The 19,722-nt window shown below is 40.3% G+C and overlaps 2 protein-coding genes across 2 annotated transcripts; both read left to right on the top strand.

Moving 5' to 3' along the window:
* The first annotated feature begins 1,271 nt into the window (after positions 1-1,271).
* LOC137136864 (mamu class II histocompatibility antigen, DR alpha chain-like) lies at positions 1,272-7,972 on the top strand. The gene is made up of 4 exons (XM_067522622.1): positions 1,272-1,460; positions 1,583-1,828; positions 5,645-5,929; positions 6,067-7,972. The coding sequence occupies exons 1-4, from the start codon at positions 1,397-1,399 to the stop codon at positions 6,186-6,188; spliced, it is 717 nt and encodes a 238-aa protein (XP_067378723.1). The 5' UTR covers positions 1,272-1,396; the 3' UTR covers positions 6,189-7,972.
* A 4,476-nt stretch (positions 7,973-12,448) lies between these two features.
* On the top strand, positions 12,449-19,722 carry LOC137138028 (H-2 class II histocompatibility antigen, E-S beta chain-like). Its single transcript, XM_067524932.1, has 6 exons — positions 12,449-12,458; positions 12,636-13,076; positions 16,939-17,152; positions 18,572-18,639; positions 18,775-18,888; positions 19,292-19,722. Exons 1-6 carry the CDS (start codon positions 12,449-12,451, stop codon positions 19,315-19,317), a joined length of 873 nt encoding a protein of 290 aa, XP_067381033.1. The 3' UTR covers positions 19,318-19,722.

Genomic DNA, 19,722 nt, shown 5'->3' on the forward strand with positions numbered 1-19,722 from the left:
TACTTTGCATGCTCCTATTTTTATTATATTTTTTGTACTTACTTGTAAGTCCTATCTTATCCTTTCAATATTTTCTCTGTATACGCTGTACATGTGGCAGAATTGACAATAAAGAAGACTTTGACTTTTGACTTTGACCTGATAATTAACTATAGGAATTTGAGCGATGAAAATGAAACTATTTTAACTAAGTTTACATTTCAATGCTGAGAAGAAAAAGATGCACCTTATCCTGCCTTCAGGATTACAGCAGCGATTACAGTCCATGTGATTGTGATCTATTGACCACCGTGCCAGCTGGGGAACTTCTGTGATGAACTTGACAGGCTGCTGTCCCACTTTCTAAAGACAGCACTCCTCTCATCACCTTGGGAGACCTGAACATCCACCTGGACAAAGCTCAGGTGGCTGCTGTGTTGCCCTACTGAACATGTTTGATCTGAGACTGGTCCCCACTTCCTCAACCCAAGAAGCTGGAAACCACCTGGAACTGCACCACTCCTCTGTATTAATCAGTTCACTTTGTTCTGTTGTTTGATAGACTTTGACATGACAGAGTGAATGTGCCATTCAATGATCCTCATTTGAAGACACATTTTACCATGAATTCAGCAGCTTCATGTATGAAAATAGACCATTAGTCCAGAGGTTTTCACTACTGTGCAGTAAATACAGATCTCTGTAGACAGGAAACACTGTAAAATAACAGCTCACTTTGAATGCTGCTAATATGTTAAATAACTCTTTAAATAAAACCATGGAAGGAGGAAGTGATAATGATCCTGGTTTAGTGAAGTGATCCCAGTCTTACTAGTGATATGTTTTCATAAAAAAAGTGATAAATTATGAACAGTGTAAAGTAACACGATGAGTAAAAGTAGAGATATTTGCTCTTAGATGTAGTATCCAGAATTAAATCTTCTTATGTAAAGTACAGATACGTAAGACATTTGCTTAAGTACTTTCCACCAGTGGTCTCTTTTCATAAAGTCACAGTGAGTTCGGAGGAAAGTTTCCACTGACTGCTGTTTCTGCAGGAAACATTATTATAAATACTACAGCTCACTTTGTAGGAAGGACCACAAGCCACAGAAATAATAACACAGGATTTTATGAACTAATATTTGATTGCACAAGACAAAGTGAATTGCATATTTTACTAATCATTTCTTTAATCTATAAACCGATTAAATCGCAAAATGTTCCAAAATCGTCCGCGCACTCTGGCTGCACGTGTGAGCAGCTGCTGTATCTACCTGGTTTCTGATGACGTCATGAAATCTCTGCTCTGTGATTGGCCGCTCCGTGAACGAGAGCACTTTCTGTCAGTTTCTTTCTCACAGCGATTCAGAACCACAGAACCACGGAACTGCTGCTGCTGACGAAGAAGAAGATTATGACGATGAAGGTGTCAGAGCTGGTCCTCCTCCTCTCCTGTGTCCTCTGCGTCTCTGCTGATGGTAAAAGCCTAGAACTAAAACTTGGAGACAGTTTGTTTAATAAACCCTGTTAAGAGTCAGGACGGAGCAACAGACAGTGTGGCAGCAGGTTTACAGTCAGTTTCTGTGGGTTTTCTCTTCAGTTCAACATGAGGACGTTTTTATCACTGGCTGTTCAGAGACTAACGGGGAGGAGATGTATGGAATGCAGGGTGATGAACTTTGGTACGCGGACTTCATCAACCACAGAGGAGTCGATGCTCTGCCTGAGTTTGCAGGTCATCCAAGCTTCGTAGGGTTTTATGAAGCTGCTCTGGCAAATCAACGGATCTGCAAAGATAATCTGCAGAAGAGACAACGCGCTATGAAAGACATGTCGCTGGAATTTGGTAAAGACAAATCAAACTGACTTTTTTACTTTAATCTACTTATATTCTGCTATTTTTTTTTCAACAGCAGTAGATTGCTTTTACTTTAATAGTAACAAATTACGACTACCCTTGTGCCCATGACGGAAAAGTAAAACACATCATACACATTTTGACATAAAAGTAATAACGCTGTCTGAGCTGTGGGCTGTTTACAGACTCAGTACTTACCTTTAGAAGCAGTTCATTTCTTCTAATCCTGTCTCTGAGTCAGTCTGTTAGGACACAAGCCTGCAGCATGTAGCAGTGATTTATCCCAATTATTATTATATTTACATCTGTGTCACTTAAGCTAAAAGACAAAATGAAGGTGTTTTACTTGATGACAAATAGTGTTTTTGGTAATATGTTGTGTAGTTTTCATGTAGGAAAACAACAATATATAAATGTGTGTATTGTATCATGACAGTAGCACAAATAATTAAATACATTTTCAGAAAAACTAACTTTATGAACCTTAACCAAATTACAGCAGGAGTAAGTCCAAAGGCAGCTGGAATAACCTACCATATCTGCAAACAATCACTGAGGAATATGGCTTAATATACAAATTTACTATACTTAACCCATTGGATAAACTCAAGTTGTGGGCAGGATTTACATCCAGTTAAATAATTTGTATAGCTATATTTATAAAAGTAAGTACATGATTTATAATTTTAAGTATTAGAAGTAAAAGTACTAGACATTTTTCTTCATCCTTTTCTGTGAATCAGTGCTGCTTCATCCAAAGGTTGAATCATGTCAAATGGATTTCTTTCTTCTTCTTTCTTTCTTTCTTCTCTACTTATCCAAGCAGCTTCTTCAGTCTGAATACAGTGGCTGGGGAACCCAGTCATATCCTCCAGAGTAGCCTTTGTTCCACCCTGACCTGAATAGGCTCCTTAAGGTGGGAGGTGGGAACAGGGCGGAGTCATCAAGATCTAACCATTGCGACCCTAAACTCCCTAAACCCCTAAGAAGGGGGTCGTTAGGTGTGGCCCTCTTGGTGGATGTGTGAAGTGGTCTTGATCTTCCTGGGGATGGATGAAAGGGCAGCATGAAAAATGGCGACAGGTTGTGTCTGAATCCTCCTCCGTTGAGAGAACGATTCTCCATGTGAACATAAATAGTTTTTGCAGTCTTATCATAACTAACAAGGATATTTAATCAGTAAAACTTAAAACGTGACTTGCAGTATAAAGATGGGGTTGGGGGTTTACAGTATTACAGTGTGTTGAACGATGTGTAGGTCCAGTTTAACGTGAGTTTAGAGTCTTGCAAGGAGAAACATGGATGTGCCCACGACGTAAAAGGTTTAGAGTTAGCAGCAAAACAATGAAGGAGAGAACATTAAAGCAAAGTCATATGAGAAGAAATGTTTCCATTTAATGAGACGCAAGTGCAAGAAAGAACAGATAGGAAGTTTTTAAATAGTTTAAGTGCATAGGAAGGTTGGGAAGAGTTCTGTTTTCAGGAGTTTTTCAAATACTGGGAGTGAGTTTGCTGAGCGTGCAGTTTGATAGCTTGTTCCACCATCGTGGGATCACTGAGCTGAAGGGTTTTGCTTGGGATCTTTTTGTGTGTGATTTACAGACCAACAGATGGCATTTACTGGCAGAGTGGAGTGGGATGAAGGAGTTCAGGTAGGAAGCTGCTGTTGTTGACCACTCTGTAGGTGACAGTCAGAACTTTGTACCTAATGAAACCAGTACAGAGATCTGTGTCTGATCTGTGGTGGGACATGTGTCTTTCTTAGCTGATGAAAAATAAGACGTGTTGCTGCATTTTGGATCATCTGGAGGGTTTGATTGTGTTGCTAGTAGCTCTTTCAGCACATAAGAGTTGTCACCTATCATACCATGTGGAAGTTGACCTCCAGGATACTGTTTTCTCCTTATTCATAATTGCAGAGTTTAGATGCAATGCTGTGTAATTAGATTAAATCACACCCCAAAAAATATAAATGCAGTGGACTGTGTGGAAATGAAGGAGACATCAGACAACAGATAATTGCAAAATTTCCCATATGTCATCTGGCACCGATAAATTAATTTAAACTTGATACCTTTACTTGGTTGGATCACAATCACTTAAAATCCTCTCAGAAACCCCTGCAGTCATTAACCAGGCCAGACTTTTCATTAACAAGCTGTCCTGGACTCTTAAGAATCTTCTTCTTCTTTTCCTTTGGGCTGTTCCCTGTCAGGGGTCTCCACAGCGAATCATGTGCCTCCATCTATCCCTGTCCCCTGCATCCTCTTCTCTCACACCAACTAACTTCATGTCCTCTCTCACTACATCCATAAATCTCCTCTTTGGTCTTCCTCTAGACCTCCTGCCTGGCAGTTCCAACCTCAGCATCCTTCTACCAATATATTCACAGTTTCTCCTCTGAACATGTCCAAACCACCTCAATCTGGCCTCTCTGACTTAATCCCCAACACATCTAACATGAGCTGTCCCTCTGATGTCCTCATTCCTGATCCTGTCCATCCTCGTCACTCCCAAAAAGAACCTCAACATCTTAAGCTCTGCTACCTCCAGCTCTGCCTCCTGTCTTTTCTTCAGTGCCACTGTCTCTAAGCCGAACAACATCTCTGGTCTCACCACCGTCTTGAACATCTTTCCTTTCATTCTCGCTGTGTCGTGGATTCTTAAGAATACAAATAATACAATATTACATAATTTAACATCCATCCATTATCTGTAAACACTTCTGTTTAGGGTCATGGGGGGCTGGAGTCTGCCCCAGCTGTCATAGAGAGGCAGGTTCCAACCTGGACAGGTCTCCAGCATAGTAGATGCCTAAAAACAAAGTTCGCTTAAGGTCAGACAGAAATGTCTTTACCACAAAGTGCTTTGTAGAAGTCTAAATAAGTCACTATTCCCTGTGGATTTTTTAAATCAGACTGTTATGGATCAGCTGCATGTGTCTTTCCTTTCTCTCCCCCTGCGCTGTCACTCTGTGGTGACATGATCACACACAGACCTAAAAGAGAAAAAGACACTGGTCATTTGTCTCTGGTGTCATTTCATAGGGAGAAATTTCAACCACTTCCCCTTATGACTCTGTTTTAATGATGCAGGCAAAACAAGGAGGCACTTGAAAACCAAGGGTAGAGTATAAACAGTGAATTGGTATTGGGCCTGAAAATAAACCTTTTCTGTTTCCGTGGTATTTCCAGGATCTTACAATATCTGTTAGTTACTTCTTTTCCATCCAATCAAAACAGACTTTTACCATGTAAGTTCTGCAACATCATTACGTAAAACACAACTATTTACTTAACAAGTAAGATGAAACTGGACTGTCAAAGAAAGCCTAACATATCCCTCTGTATATACCTTGCTTAAAGGTGGAACCCACAATTAAGACCTAAACATTGCATTTAAGTAAGATTTTTATGACTCACAGTGTCAAAGTCCTTTAAAAGGTCAATAATGGGACCTGCAAAGTGTTGTTACTTATTCAGAGCGGAGGCATTATCATCAACCGCTGAAACTGCAGCCGGCACGCTGTCCTATGGTCCTACCCCCTTTAGGTGCTTTCCCTCTTTTTTCTGGTACCTACTTTACACACATGCAGACAGTCTGCCCAAAGATTCATTTCAGATGTTGCTAAAACTGCACAGGAATCACCCTGGTTGAATGGTAACTCAGTGCTTCACTATCAGAAAGGCCCTCGTTACACAAAAATTACAGAGCGTATGGAAAGGAAAACAAATTATTAACAGTACAGTACAACATATTTGTTCTAAAAGCAGTAGAACTGATATAAAATGTGTGTCTGTTCAGATCCTCCTTCCAGTCCAGTCATCTACATCAGAGACAATATGGAGCTTGGAAAGAAAAACATCCTCATCTGTCATGTCAGTGGTTTCTATCCTGCTCCTGTCAAAGTCTACTGGACCAAGAATGGAGAGAACGTGACTGAAGGAACAAGCATAAATAATCCATTTCCCAACAAAGATGGGTCCTTTAGTCAACTCTCCAGACTGGAGTTCGCCCCAGAGCAAGGAGACATCTACAGTTGTACAGTGGAACATCCAGCCCTGAAAGAACCACTGACCAGATTATGGAGTGAGAAACTTTATTTACTTTCTTCTATGAATTTCTTTTCTGTCTTCTGTTTCCAGATGTGGAGTTAATGATAATGTTCCTGTGTTTGTCTCCAGAAGTTTAGATCATATTAATATTTGTATGTTTTCTGTCGCCAGATGTGGAGATGAAACAGCCCAGTGTTGGACCTGCAGTTTTCTGTGGACTGGGTCTGACTATGGGTCTGCTCGGTGTGGCAGCCGGAACCTTCTTCCTCATCAAAGGAAACGAGTGCAGCTGATTGATGGGTTGATAATGACTATATATATTTCTAGGTCAACAATATGCCGTAGCTTTTATGTGTAAATCAAAGTAATACTAATAGGTAACAATCTAAAGATTACAGCCCACAACCTACACTGTAAATAAACTGTATCTAAAGGGCACTATTTTGTAATAATGGTGTTCTTTTATAGTACGAAAGTTTGGAGAATAAGTGAGTGACAAACTGAGAATGAATTATACTTTATTTTGTAACTAATAATAAGGGTACTTATTCTATATTCTAAAATTACAGTATTGTAGTATTGTACAGTAGTGTACAATTACATACACTGATCAACATTGTGAACATTGTGACAATCTCATCCAATCCAATACAGCAGCTTTGGTATAAATTCTCCTTTTAAGCTTATAATTTCTCAGTTTTTAGGTTGAAACTGTCAGAAAGGTGATAATTCTACTCTCTGTTTGTTATTGAGGTCATAGTGGATAGTGGAGTCTTACTGGAGTGTGTTATAAGAAGAAGGTTTTGGGCCCCTCATTCATTTTAAATAAGGTGGGTTTAGGGTGAGTGAAAAAAAGAATTTAGACCACAGGTACTGTTTTACTTTGAGATACCTATTCTGTAATCACAGGGATGAACAAAACTGAGCATCAAAACTGGAAAATGCTTTTCGTTTAAGAACTTTATATGCTACCAGATCATAGTGACCATATGATTGTTCTCCAGACAGACTCCTCTGCGAGTGACATGAACAGTAAACTCTGATGGTGGATGATTGTTTTAGGACAGTGTGGAGCTCTCCAAGGTGTGGTCACTGTTGTCCTGCAGCTCCAAGTACTCACAGCATTAGTACAATATATCTTATTAATTGTTGGTTAATCAACACCTTTTATAACATTTGTTTGAAGACGTAAATTCAAGGATGAGAATCGATGTCTGGCACATTGCCTGACCATCACCTGAGGTCTTTACATGTTCTAAGTACAGTTGAAATTTGTCTGTACCATCATTATCAGCCTTCAGTTCCACATGTTTATGTGTACAGTAGACAGTCTGTAGATTTACACATCGTAGATTTCCTGGTCTGACCCAGGCCTAGGTTAGATCATAACTAATCATAACTTGTATATCATAAACAAAGCAAAGATGTAGCATTAGGTAATACAAGACATTGACCGTTGCTGTCAGCAAGTGCACCACTTAAAGTTGGCATCTCATCCCTGCGGGAAAGCAGAGCACTGTGGTCAAAAGCGAGTCAGACTAATTTGAAGGGAGGGAGCATCATTAATCTGAAGTAAAATGTGATTTTCTGGTTTCCAGGATTTTGTGTGAATGCTGCTGAAGCACACACGTTCTGGTCTCATGTGTGTTTCAGACAAACTGAGAATGATCATATAGGCTACCAGATGAAAGTGCGAATGTAGATGCGAGTTTACTCGTATCAATAGTAAGAAACTGTGTGCCACCAAAGCTACACGCTGAACCTTTCACTTCTACCTTGTTGCAGTCCATTCCTTTGCTGCAGTTACCGTGTCTCTTGTAGTCCATGTCTGTTCCTTTCAATAGCTGAGCTGAACTACTCTCTTGTAACAAAACAATTACTATGCATTGTTTCCTTAACAAGAGAATCCAGTTCCGCACACGCATGTTGCTCTCATGTGTTTCAGACAAACTGAGAATGATCATAAGCAACACACTTTCATCTGGTAACTTATATGGTCATTCTAAAATAAAATCACAGTGTAAACTATCTAGTTTTGTTGCTACATTATGTTCATCCTGTATTTACAGAATAGTCACCATCTTGCCAGTTGTCAAAGTTGTCATGTCAAAGTGTCCTTGAGCAAGACACTAAACCCCAACTTAGTTGTTCCTGGTGAGCGTTAGCCAGCTGCATAGCAGCTCCCCCACTGGTTTGTGAGTGTGTGTGTGATTGTGAGTGTGAACGGGTGAATAAGAAGCAGTGTAAAGCGCTTTAAGTACCAATAAGTAAGTGCCGACCATTTACCATTTTATAATTTTCATGTTCCCAGGTTGTTCTCCCCGTATTTACCAAACTCTACATCTTGTTATCAGGTACCTACAACTACATAATTGTAAGTACAGTAAAGCTACAGCATTATTAATAAAATGTACCATGTTTAACTACAGGGTAAGATGTAGGCTCTAAACTGTTACCTAATGATGTATTGTTTGTAAAGTATTTTACTTTTCAAATGCTTCCAACAATGTGTAATTGCTCCACTGTATCTGAAAATGACTACTTATGCAGGGTTTTTGCCCATATGAAAAAATGCCACACCACAATGACTGTTCTACGATTTTATGTTTTTTTAACAATAAACCGAGACTTTGTAAAAAAGGAAAATGTCTCTGCTCCTGTAAATATATTTCATATCTCTGTGTCCACACACACACACACGTCAAATAATTAGAATATCTTCACAAAGTTGATGTATTTCACTAATTTCATTCAAGAAGTGAAACTTGTATAATGTTTACATTCATTCCACAAATTCAGTATCTCGGTTTGAATATTACTTATTCATGCTTCGGAATTGTATTTTTTTTTTTTTCCCAAAAAGTCAAAAATGCTGAATTACTACTCTGCAAACACAGTGGGTTGGTTAAAGAATAGACACAAATACAGCAGAGTTACAGTGGCAAGAAAAACTAATGGCTGTTTGTAATTTCCTGTTTTTTCTGAATTACTTATAAAATGTGATCTGATCTTCACCAAAGTTACAAATATCAACAAATAAAATATTTCTAAGCTGATGCAATACAGTCATGATCTTTCATTCTTTATGAACACACCCATTAAGCTTACTGAAAAAGTGATGGCAACAATTTTTAAAAACTGAATCTCCATTAGCAGCAATGATTTTAAGCAAGTTGTTCCTGTAGCTGTGGATTAGACCTGCACAACATTCCGAGGGATTGGAGACCATTCTTCCTTTCAGAACTGCCATTAATTCAGCTATATTCTCAGAACGTCAGGTGGGAACAGATCTCTTTAGGTCATTCTACAGCTTCTCTATTGAGTCGAGGCCTGAGCTTTAACTGGGCCACTCCAAAAGGTGGATTGAACCTTTACCTGTTACCACAGGGTTCTCTGCATTGTGGCTTTGGAGTCTTGGCTGGTAGGTGGCCTGTAGGTGTGAATGTGAGTGTGAATGATTGTCTGTCTGTGTATGTCTCTCTGTGTTGGCCCTGATACAGACTGGAGACCTGTCCTGCTTGGACCCAATGTTGTTTGATCTTAATTATGTTAAAATAAGGTCAAGTTAAATTCTATTTCTATAGCCCAATATTATAAATCAGGAGATCTGTTATTAACTTGGTAACAGCTGCTCACCTGGATTTTCACCTTTTTTCCTCTTTTCTTTCTGCTGCACCTCCTGATAATGTATGAAGTCCCCTTCCTCCTCTTGTCCCTGCTTTTCTGCTGCCTTCAAATAATTAAAAATTTTATTCGGGTCTGCTGACTGTTGACTCTCGGTCTCTTATCCAACTTCCATTACTAAAATCTGGTTTGCCTGACTTCCTTGGGTCTGTTTTGCAACTTGTTTTGGCCCTTTCTAGAGGTTAGAAGTGCAAGATACAAGAACAAAAAAAAAGTCCCCAGTCCCTCAAACCAAAGTCCAGTTTTAAGTGTATAATGAAAAGATACACAAGTGAAACACTAACTCAGGGTGAACTAAGGCCAAAACAGCAAACAAAAGAATCTTTTTTCCAAAGAAAGTCCTAACTAACTCCTAAGAAGACACAAACAAACAAAAGCTCTAAGATGGTGCCTGTGTGTGTGGCTCAGCATCTGTCGCTCTGAACTTTGTTTGTGCTGTTTGTGACACTTTTGCACACTCTCTGTTGGTGTGCAGTCGCTAAACTTTACTGGATCTTAGGCCTTCTGCCAACAATCAAGTGTTGATCACCAGGATGAACATAAAACAGCTTTCGCTGTCCATCTCCTTTTACAGCTTCATACTTTGTTTATTCGAGTGTGGCTGCTCTCACCCTGTGCTAAGTGCTGTGATCTATAGACCAACAAAATAATAAATGACTTTGCTGACTTTCTGATGAGCTACAGATGAGCTCAACACCTGCTTTGACTGTATCTGCAAGACTGCACCTCTTTGAGCTCCTGCATCCATACATTCCACCAGACTGCTCAGATCAGCTGACCTGCTTCTCCTGAGTGCACCAAAAAATAAACGTGAGCTCAGAGGGGACCGAGCTTTTGCAGTAGCTGCTCCAAAACTGTGGAACGAGTTGCCCTTGCACATTTGACAGGCCTCATCCTTATCTGTTTTCAAATCCCTTCTTAAAACCCACTTGTTTTCGCTGATCTTTGACACAGTCTGAGTTGTTGACATTTTATTTTATCTATTCATTATTTATTATCTATTGTATTGTACACTTTTGTGCTGATTTTATTTCTATTCATTTTATGTTTTTTGAGTATGAGTAGAAGTTGCTATTACAACTAGGTAAAATGCTAAGGGTAAAATTTAATCATCATTAAATAATATTTGATTTTCAATCACAGTTCACTCCTAATGATTACATTTTAATCAAAAGAAATACATCAACGGTCATCAGATGTATAAATTCACTATACATCAATATACATCATCGTAATGTTGTATTGGCACTGTTTTTGTGTGATATAGACGTCACTGGGTTACAGCACTAGGCATAGAAGGGCATCTGGCATAAAAACTGTGACAAATCAACTTGTGGACAATGATCTGCTGTGGCGACCCTGAACTCACGGGATAAAGCCGAAAGGACAAAAAAATAAAATAAAATATAGCATATTTAAATTACTTTACACACAATGTATATCACAGCTGTCCCTCTGATGTCCTCATTCCTGATCCTGTCCATCCTCGTCACTCCCAAAGAGAACCTCAACATCTTAAGCTCTGCTACCTCCAGTTCTGCCTCCTGTCTTTTCTTCAGTGCCACTGTCTCTAAGCCGAACAACATTGCTGGTCTCACCACCGTCTTGAACATCTTTCATTTCTGATGAAGAGTCTATAGTCAAGAAGATCTCTACTAAAGTTGAGGATGTTTTGAGGAGATAGAGTAGATAACCTTTGGTATTTAACCAGAAATTTGGTAATATCATTCAGGCGCTGCTTTACTGTAAACAAAGCATGTTTACTTTCTGAACCTGGAAGCTGCCTAACTGCACTTGCTTGGGAAATACAGTGGCCTGTTTCTGCCTTTGCACTCCCACTGAATCCAGCACAGAAACACCCCCTATTAGAAACACTGTATTCTCCTTTCATTTAAGCAACATGGACACACACACATCAAAATAGACAGACATTGCTCTGTCTGAGGAGACAGACACACAGCACTAATTACCAGCCTTTTTATCCCGACTCCAATAGGAATTGTTTGAGCTGCAAACTCTTACACACTCAGAAAAATAATTTTTAAGGCTTTAGTGTGATTATATCTTTAGAAAAATAATTTATATTGCTTTAGTGCAAGTACATATTCAAAAACGTTTTAGTGCACCAATGTTATGGATGGTATTATGAATGAATACACTCCTATTAAAACACACTTAAGAAATAAGGACAACACAACCACAGGTCATATAAGGACAGGCTCCTGGCTATGGCTTTTTTTTACTTAACACATAACTGCAGAGTTTTCAGTTTTTTCCTATCGCATAGGTCATTTCCTGTTGAAGAAGGAGCAGGTAAGACTGGGGTACATTTATATTCTACATAGGTTCACTTTTGTAAAAATCACTATGTTTGAGTTGTGTGCCTACCTCTATAGTTTGTTTGGCCCCTTTTCATGTTGATTAATCTGAGTCCGAAACAAATTTATAAATAATGTATAAAGGCTCATCTAAAAATCTTCCTTTCAAAAAAATCACTTTAACTAAAAACACTGTGAACTTATAGAAAAGTCTCCCTCTCATTGTTGTAGTGTTAACTGGCAGCTGCATAAGAGTTATAACATCATCATAACAACCAGCATATGATGCAGCATATTTTGTCCACCTAACCTTCTGGCATCAAATCACGTGTCCTCATGGTTTAGGTGCAGTTTTGTGTCATTGGTTTACACCCAGAAGGGTAAAACTTTAAGGGTCTGTGCAACCAAAAATTATTGAGTTTTGGTGATGGTGTTTAGTTTGAAAAGAAAAGATTTGTCACTTCAATTCATTTGAAAACATGTGCTTTGGTGTCATTTCATGTTTAAAGGAAAATACACTTACACTAAAAAAACATTTAAAAGATGATACAATGGTGCAATGTATGTTCAATATTGTTCAGAGCCCTTTACAAATAATTCAAATTAAGATAATAAACACTTCACACTAATATGTATTCATTTGATTGTTTTGGTGAAACCAGTTTTATGTTTAACAAAAGATATTCATTAGTCACATTACACTAACTCTGTACCTTCATCCGATTTGTGTGTGACTAGTCTGCCTGGTAACAGGTGACTCTGCGTCTCAGTCAGACTGTGTCAGTGTTTGTGAAGTGAACAGAGGAACATGGCTTCATCTTTTCTCAGCTTGTTCCTCCTCTTCATCACTGTCTAAACAGCAGGTAGAATTAATACACACTGTTTGTGATTTGTTTTGTTCCTCAGATGGATTTCGGAGTTATGCAGTCTATCGCTGTGAGTTTAACTCCACTGACCTGAAGGACATCAATTACATTAACTCCGAATACTACAACAAGGTGGAGCTTGCCCGGTTTGACAGCAGAGTGGGAAAGTACGTTGGATACACAGACTACGGGGTTAAGTGTGCAAACTACTGGAACAATGATCCTACAGTGCTGAGCAGCGCGAGAGCTGATAAGGAGAGATACTGTCAGAACAACATTAAGACCTGGTACAACGATGTTCTGACTAAATCAGGTGAGTTTTCATCAGATCTTCATGTTCAAACCCTAGAGCCCTGAATTCCTATCAACTACTTAATTCAAAGAATCAGTAATAATTGTCTTGTTGTCCATGCACCAAATTGTGAAATTCTAAACCTAACCAAAGTATGAGTTATGCATTGATCTCATTAGTTTATTATAATTACTAGTTACAGTCTGTACTGATGTGCTGCCACAAACGTTTAGTGGTTGTTTTTAAAGTAAATTATTTTGTCTGAACAAACAGAATCTCCTCAAATATCTTCTTCTTCTTGCCCTTTCGGCTGCTCCCTTTCAGGGGTCGCCACAGCGAATCATGTGCCTCCATCTAACTCTGTCCTCTGCATCCTCTTCACTCACACCAACTAACTTCATGTCCTCTCACTACATCCATAAATCTCCTCTTTGGTCTTCCTCTAGACCTCCTGCCTGGCAGCTCCAACCTCAGCATCCTTCTACCGATATATTCACAGTTTCTCCTCTGAACATGTCCAAACCACCTCAATCTGTCCTCTCTGACTTTATCTCCAAAACATCTAACATGAGCTGTCCCTCTGATGTCCTCATTCCTGATCCTGTCCATCCTCGTCACTCCCAAAGAGAACCTCAACATCTTAAGCTCTGCTACCTCCAGCTCTGGCTCCTGTCTTTTCTTCAGTGCCACTGTCTCTAAGCCGAACAACATTGCTGGTCTCACCACCGTCTTGAACATCTTTCCTTTCATTCTCGCTGATACTCTTTTATCACACAACACACCTGACACTTTTCTCCACCCGTTCCAACCTGCCTGCACTCGCCTCTTCACCTCTTTTCCACACTCACCGTTGCTCTGAACCGTTGACCCTAAGTACTTAAAGTCCTGCACCTTCTTCACCTCGGCTCCATGTAACCTCACCTTTCCACCAGAGTCCCTCTCATTGACACACATGTATTCTGTCTTACTGTGGCTAAGCTTCATTCCTCTGTTTTCCAGAGCAAACCTCCACCTCTCTAGATTTTCCTCCACCTGCTCCCTGCTCTCACTACAAATCACAATGTCATCTGCAAACATCATAGTCCAGGGAGATTCTTGTCTAACCTCATCTGTCAGTCTGTCCATCACCAGAGCAAACAAGAAGGGGCTCAGAGCCGATCCTTGATGCAGACCCACCTCCACCTTGAACTCCTCTGTCACACCTACAGCACCTCACCACTGTCTTACAGCTCTCATACATGTCCTGCACCACTCTAACATACTTCTCTGCCACTCCAGACGTCCTCATACAATACCACAGCTCCTCTCTCTGCACCCTGTCATACACTTTTTCTAAATCTACGAAGACACAATGCAACTCCCTATGACCTTCTCTGTACTTCTCCATCAGCATCCTCAAAGCAAATACTGCATCTGTTGGACTCTTTCTAGGCATGAGACCATATTGCTGCTCACAAATGTTCACCTCTGTCCTTAGCTGAGCTTCCACTACTCTTTCCCACAACTTCATTGTTTGGCTCATCAGCTTTATTCCTCTGTAGTTGCCACAGCTCTGCACATCTCCCTTGTTCTTAAAATTGGTACCAGTACACTTCTCCTCCAGTCCTCAACATCCTCTCACTCTCCAAGATCTTGTTAAACAAACTAGTCAAAAACTCTACTGCCACCTCTCCTAGACACTTCCATACCTCCACAGGTTTGTCATCAGGACCAACTGCCTTTCCGCTCTTCATCCTCTTCAATGTCCTCCTCACTTCACTCTTACTAATCTTTGCTACTTCCTGCTCCACACCAGTCACCTCTTCTACTCTTCGTTCCCTTTCATTTTCCTCGTTCATCAACTCTTCAAAGTTCTCCTTCCATCTTCCCATCACACTCCTGGCACCTGTCAATACATTTCCATCCTTATCCTTAATCACACTAACCTGCTGCACATCCTTCACATCTCTATCTCTTTGTCTCACCAACCTGTACAAATCCACCTCTCCCTCTATAGTGTCCATCCTAACATACAAGTCCTCATATGCTCTTTGTTTGGCCTTTGCCACTTCTACCTTCACCTTACACTGTATCTCCCTGTACTCCTGTCTACTCTCTTCAGTCCTCTCAGTGTCCCACTTCTTCTTAGCTAACCTCTTTCCTTGTATACACTCCTGAACTTCCTCGTTCTACCACCAAGTCTCCTTGTCCGCTTTCCGCTTTCCAGATGACACACCGAGTACCCTCCTACCTGTCTCCCTGATCAAATTAGCTGTAGTAGTCCAGTCATCTGGAAGCACCTCCAAACCACCCAGAGTCTGTCTCAGCTCCAACGACATTCTTCCTTTTTCAACTTCCACCACTTCGTCCTCTGCTCTGCCTTAGTCCTCTTCATCTTCCTCACCACCAGCATCATTTTACACACCACCATCCTGTGTTGTCTGGCTACACTCTCCCCTACCAATGCTTTACAGTCACTGATCTCTTTCAGATTACAACGTCTACACAAGATGTAGTCTACCTGAGTGCTTCTACCTCTGCTCACGTGACCCTATGTTCCTGCCTCATCTGGAAGAAAGTGTTCACTACAGCCATTTCCATCCTCTTTGCAAAGTCTACCACCATCTGTCCTTCTGTGTTCCTGTCCTGAAGACCAAACCTGTCCATCACATTCTCATCACCTATGATCCCTTCACCTACATGTCCATTGAAATCTGCACCAATCACCACTCTCTCACCTCTGGAGATGCTCTGCATCACTTCATCTAACTCACTCCAGAATTTCTCCTTCTCTTCTAACTCACATCCTACCTGTGGGGCATAAAAACTCACAACATTGAACATCACCGCTTCAACTTCCAGCTTCAGACTCATCAACCTGTCTGATACTCTTTTCACCTCTAGAACATTCCTCACAAAATCCTCTTTCAATATAACTCCTACTCCATTTCTCTTCCTATCTGACCCATGGTAAAACAACTTAAACCCTGCTCCTAAGCTTCTAGCCTTGCTACCTTTCCACCTGGTCTCCTGGACACACAGTATGTCCACCTTCCTTCTCTGCATCATGTCAATCAACTCTCTAGCCTTCCCTGTCATAGTACCAACATTCAAAGTCCCTACTGTCAGTCCTACATTCTTAGCTTTCCTCTTCTCTCTCTGCCTACGAACACGCCTTCCTCCTCTTCTTCTTCGTCTTCGACCAACAGTAGTCCAATTTCCACCGGTACCCAGTAGGTCAACAGCACCGGTGGCGGTCGTTGTTAACCCGGGCCCCGACCGATCCGGTATGGAAGTCTTTTGTCACGATTCGCATGTTTGATTTGGCATGTGTTTTACGTCGGATGCCCTTCCTGCCACAACCCTCTGCATTTATCCAGACTTGGGACTGGCACAAGAAGACACTGGCTTGTGCCCCCTTGCGGTTGCATTAGAATCTCCTCAAATGTCTCCACTTCAATTTAATTCTCCTTTGGAAAGTCAGAATGATGTTGATCATATATAGTAAAATATGTTTGGGCCTTAATTAGTAGTTAAGACAAATGTATTTCTATTTGAATTCTGATATCTATATAAGAATAATGACATCCTGTCAATGAGTGAAGCAGCAGCTGGTCGATGGCACAGAGCAGAGAGCAGACTGACAGCAGACCTGTCCTGAAGGACTCTGGACACTCATTGATTCAGAGTTAAAGTTATTACATGTGAACATCTACTGTAGCTTGTCCATGTCTGTCAGTATTAAAAGTCTTCAAAGGAAATTCAACATAAAATTAAACATCTTTAAATGTCAAATATGATCTAACTGGGTGTTTAACTTTTACTGTCACTTCCAAGTTCCACCTCACTTATGATGCAATTGCTACTAGTAAACAGAATAATTATATTAACGTTTGTGTTTCAGTTAAGCCCTATGTCGTACTGTCCTCTACGACCCCCTCTGCTGCTAAACCTCCTGCCATGTTGGTCTGCAGCATCTATGACTTCTACCCCAGAGAAATCAGAGTAAAGTGGACGAGAGACGGACAGGAAGTCTCCTCTGGTGTCACGTCCACTGATGAGCTGGCAGATGGTGATTGGTACTACCAGGTCCACTCTCACCTGGAGTACACACCCAGGTGGGTCCAGGTTCAGATCCAGGAGCCTCATTTCTAACAAATGAACAAATTTAATCTAGACCATGTCCATCAATGGTGGCTGGTATTAAAACCATGTTATGAAGTAGGAAGGGGAGGCAACGAATTGGAGCAGTTTGACAATAATTTTCTACCACCAGTACCTTTTTCTACCAGTAGGTAGAAAAGCTTTATCTAACTGCAGAACCTTTACCATTTAGATCACTTCACTTACACTGCATATAGCTCTTAACGAAAACTGTTTGTTAACACATAAATCAATTGGGAGAAACTGAGTGCAAGCTTGTCCTCAGTCATATGTGTTGCTGAATTACTGGATTGTTCTTTCTTGTGTTACTACTTCTCGTGTAACGGTGAACACGTCTTCTACATAAGCAGGCGGTTACTGCTTTCACGTGCCTGGATACGGTTATGAAGCTACACGCATTCATCTGAGAGCCTGCAGCTCTCCTGTCTGTGTTGGTCAGGCTGCTGTACTTTAATAATAAATTTATGCTCGATAACAAATAAAATAGCATTTGAAGTTGTAGATTACCTTATAATGTCCATGTCTTCATGACCAGTACGTAGTAATAACTCTGCTCTTCATGCACTTTTGATTGTAAGGCAGGATGGTGTTAAATAGCGCAAATTAAACAGCACCTAACTGCTACATGTTTAAATAAATTCAAATTCACCACCACTCATCTCAAACACCGGTTACATTATGGGGTTGAAGTCAGTTGTAGCGCTTCAACGTTGCCAGATCTTACTCAAGTATCCTCCCCATATTACAATCTGTGACTCAAAATACCCACCAATTTCTAACCCACATTACAACACAGACCTGGCAACACTGCACAGATCTTACTGAAACAATCGTTTATGATCAGTAAAAGTCTTGGTACTGTTGGGACAATTTCTCCAAATCTTGGCATTGGTACTGACATCGCTGTACTGTACATACCCAAATCTAATTCCCTGCTGCCAGGCTGTCTAATTTACCAACGTCATGACCGAACATTAGACTGTTAGTGATGAACTTAATGCTATTTATGCTTCGCTTCACCGCAAAAGTGGTCAGATATTCACAGTTGCTGGTTAAGCTTATCCAGTTGCCACTAATAAAAAATAAAATGAGTCAGTTATTATACATAGATACGCGAACATACGTGTTGATGTTTTACCAACTAATCTATACATGTAATTCTGGATTTTAAACTGCCCTGTTTGCTAGCAAGCCAACTGTTACCTTCCTGAGAGATTAAATCAGTACCATACCTTCTCCTTTAACTAGTCCCTCTGTTTGTCCTTTTGTTGAGGGTCCTACACAGTGTTATAAACAATGTCCAGATGTAGTTTTGTTCAGATCCACTTAGACCAATACCAGAAACAGTAATGTGTTGGTTTGTGCTGAAACAGGTCTGGAGAGAAGATCTCCTGTGTGGTGGAACACGCCAGCCTGAAGAAACCTCTGGTTACTGACTGGGGTAAATATCTGTCTGTCAACACACCTGTATGTCTCTCACCTGTCTGTGTCTTTACCTGTCTTTCTTCTCAATTATCTGTCACTACACCTGTCTACTTGCTCACCTTTTAGTCTCTATATACCCGTCTGTCCTAAGATCCGTCCCTGCCTGAGTCGGAGAGAAACCAGATCGCCATCGGAGCCTCAGGACTGATCCTGGGTCTGATCTTATCTCTGGCTGGATTCATCTACTACAAGAGGAAGGCCAGAGGTCAGAGCAGGACACAGTCTGAAGCCAGTTTACACCAGATTATTCAATTTAAAAACAGTTAACACACAGCAAAAAAAAGTTTACCCATAGTCTTAAACTACTTTGTAAAGAGTGAAAAGACAGTTTACACCAGTTTTACCAAACCATATCTTATTTTATTTATCTATTTAGGGATATTAAACTTTGATTAGTGTTTACCTTTATTCAGTTTTGCTGCAATTTTAGTCCCTTTTTCAAACCCGTTTGACACTAGTTTCAGTCCGGTCTTGGGGTAGTTCTGACCAGGTTAATCAGACATTATCAGTATTTATTCTCATTAGTATTAAACTACTTTGCTCTTGTACTACTAGAACTACTACTTTGAAGTTAACACTGTCTTTATCTCATCTTCTCTATATTCCAGGACGGATTCTGGTTCCCACTAACTAACATTGACCTGGTCCTGATTCTGGACATGTTCCTCTATTTTTAAATTAAAGAAAAAGCAGCAACTGTTTCAAACTGCTCCTGTTTTCAGCTCAGCAGTCAGCTTCCACCTGCAGATCTAAACCTGACTCAGGACCCCCACAGACCTGTTCAGTTTTTCAACATCTTTGTTTCTCTGATATTCAGGTTTTCTCAGAGATCATTATGAGCACTGTCTCTGACATCAGCTGGATCTGGACTGTGTGTGTGAAATTTAAAACCGTCTCTACCCACCTGACTACTGTAGTTTCAAATCAAATCTAATTGTGTTCTTTGGATGATTGTAGTCTTGAAGGTTGTGTGATTGTTACATTTATATATTTTTATGCAGCGAGAACTTTTCTAACCACAATAAACCAGAAACTCTGA

Source organism: Channa argus, chromosome 12 (genome assembly GCF_033026475.1).
Source record: "Channa argus isolate prfri chromosome 12, Channa argus male v1.0, whole genome shotgun sequence".
In the NCBI taxonomy this organism is placed as follows: domain Eukaryota; kingdom Metazoa; phylum Chordata; class Actinopteri; order Anabantiformes; family Channidae; genus Channa; species Channa argus.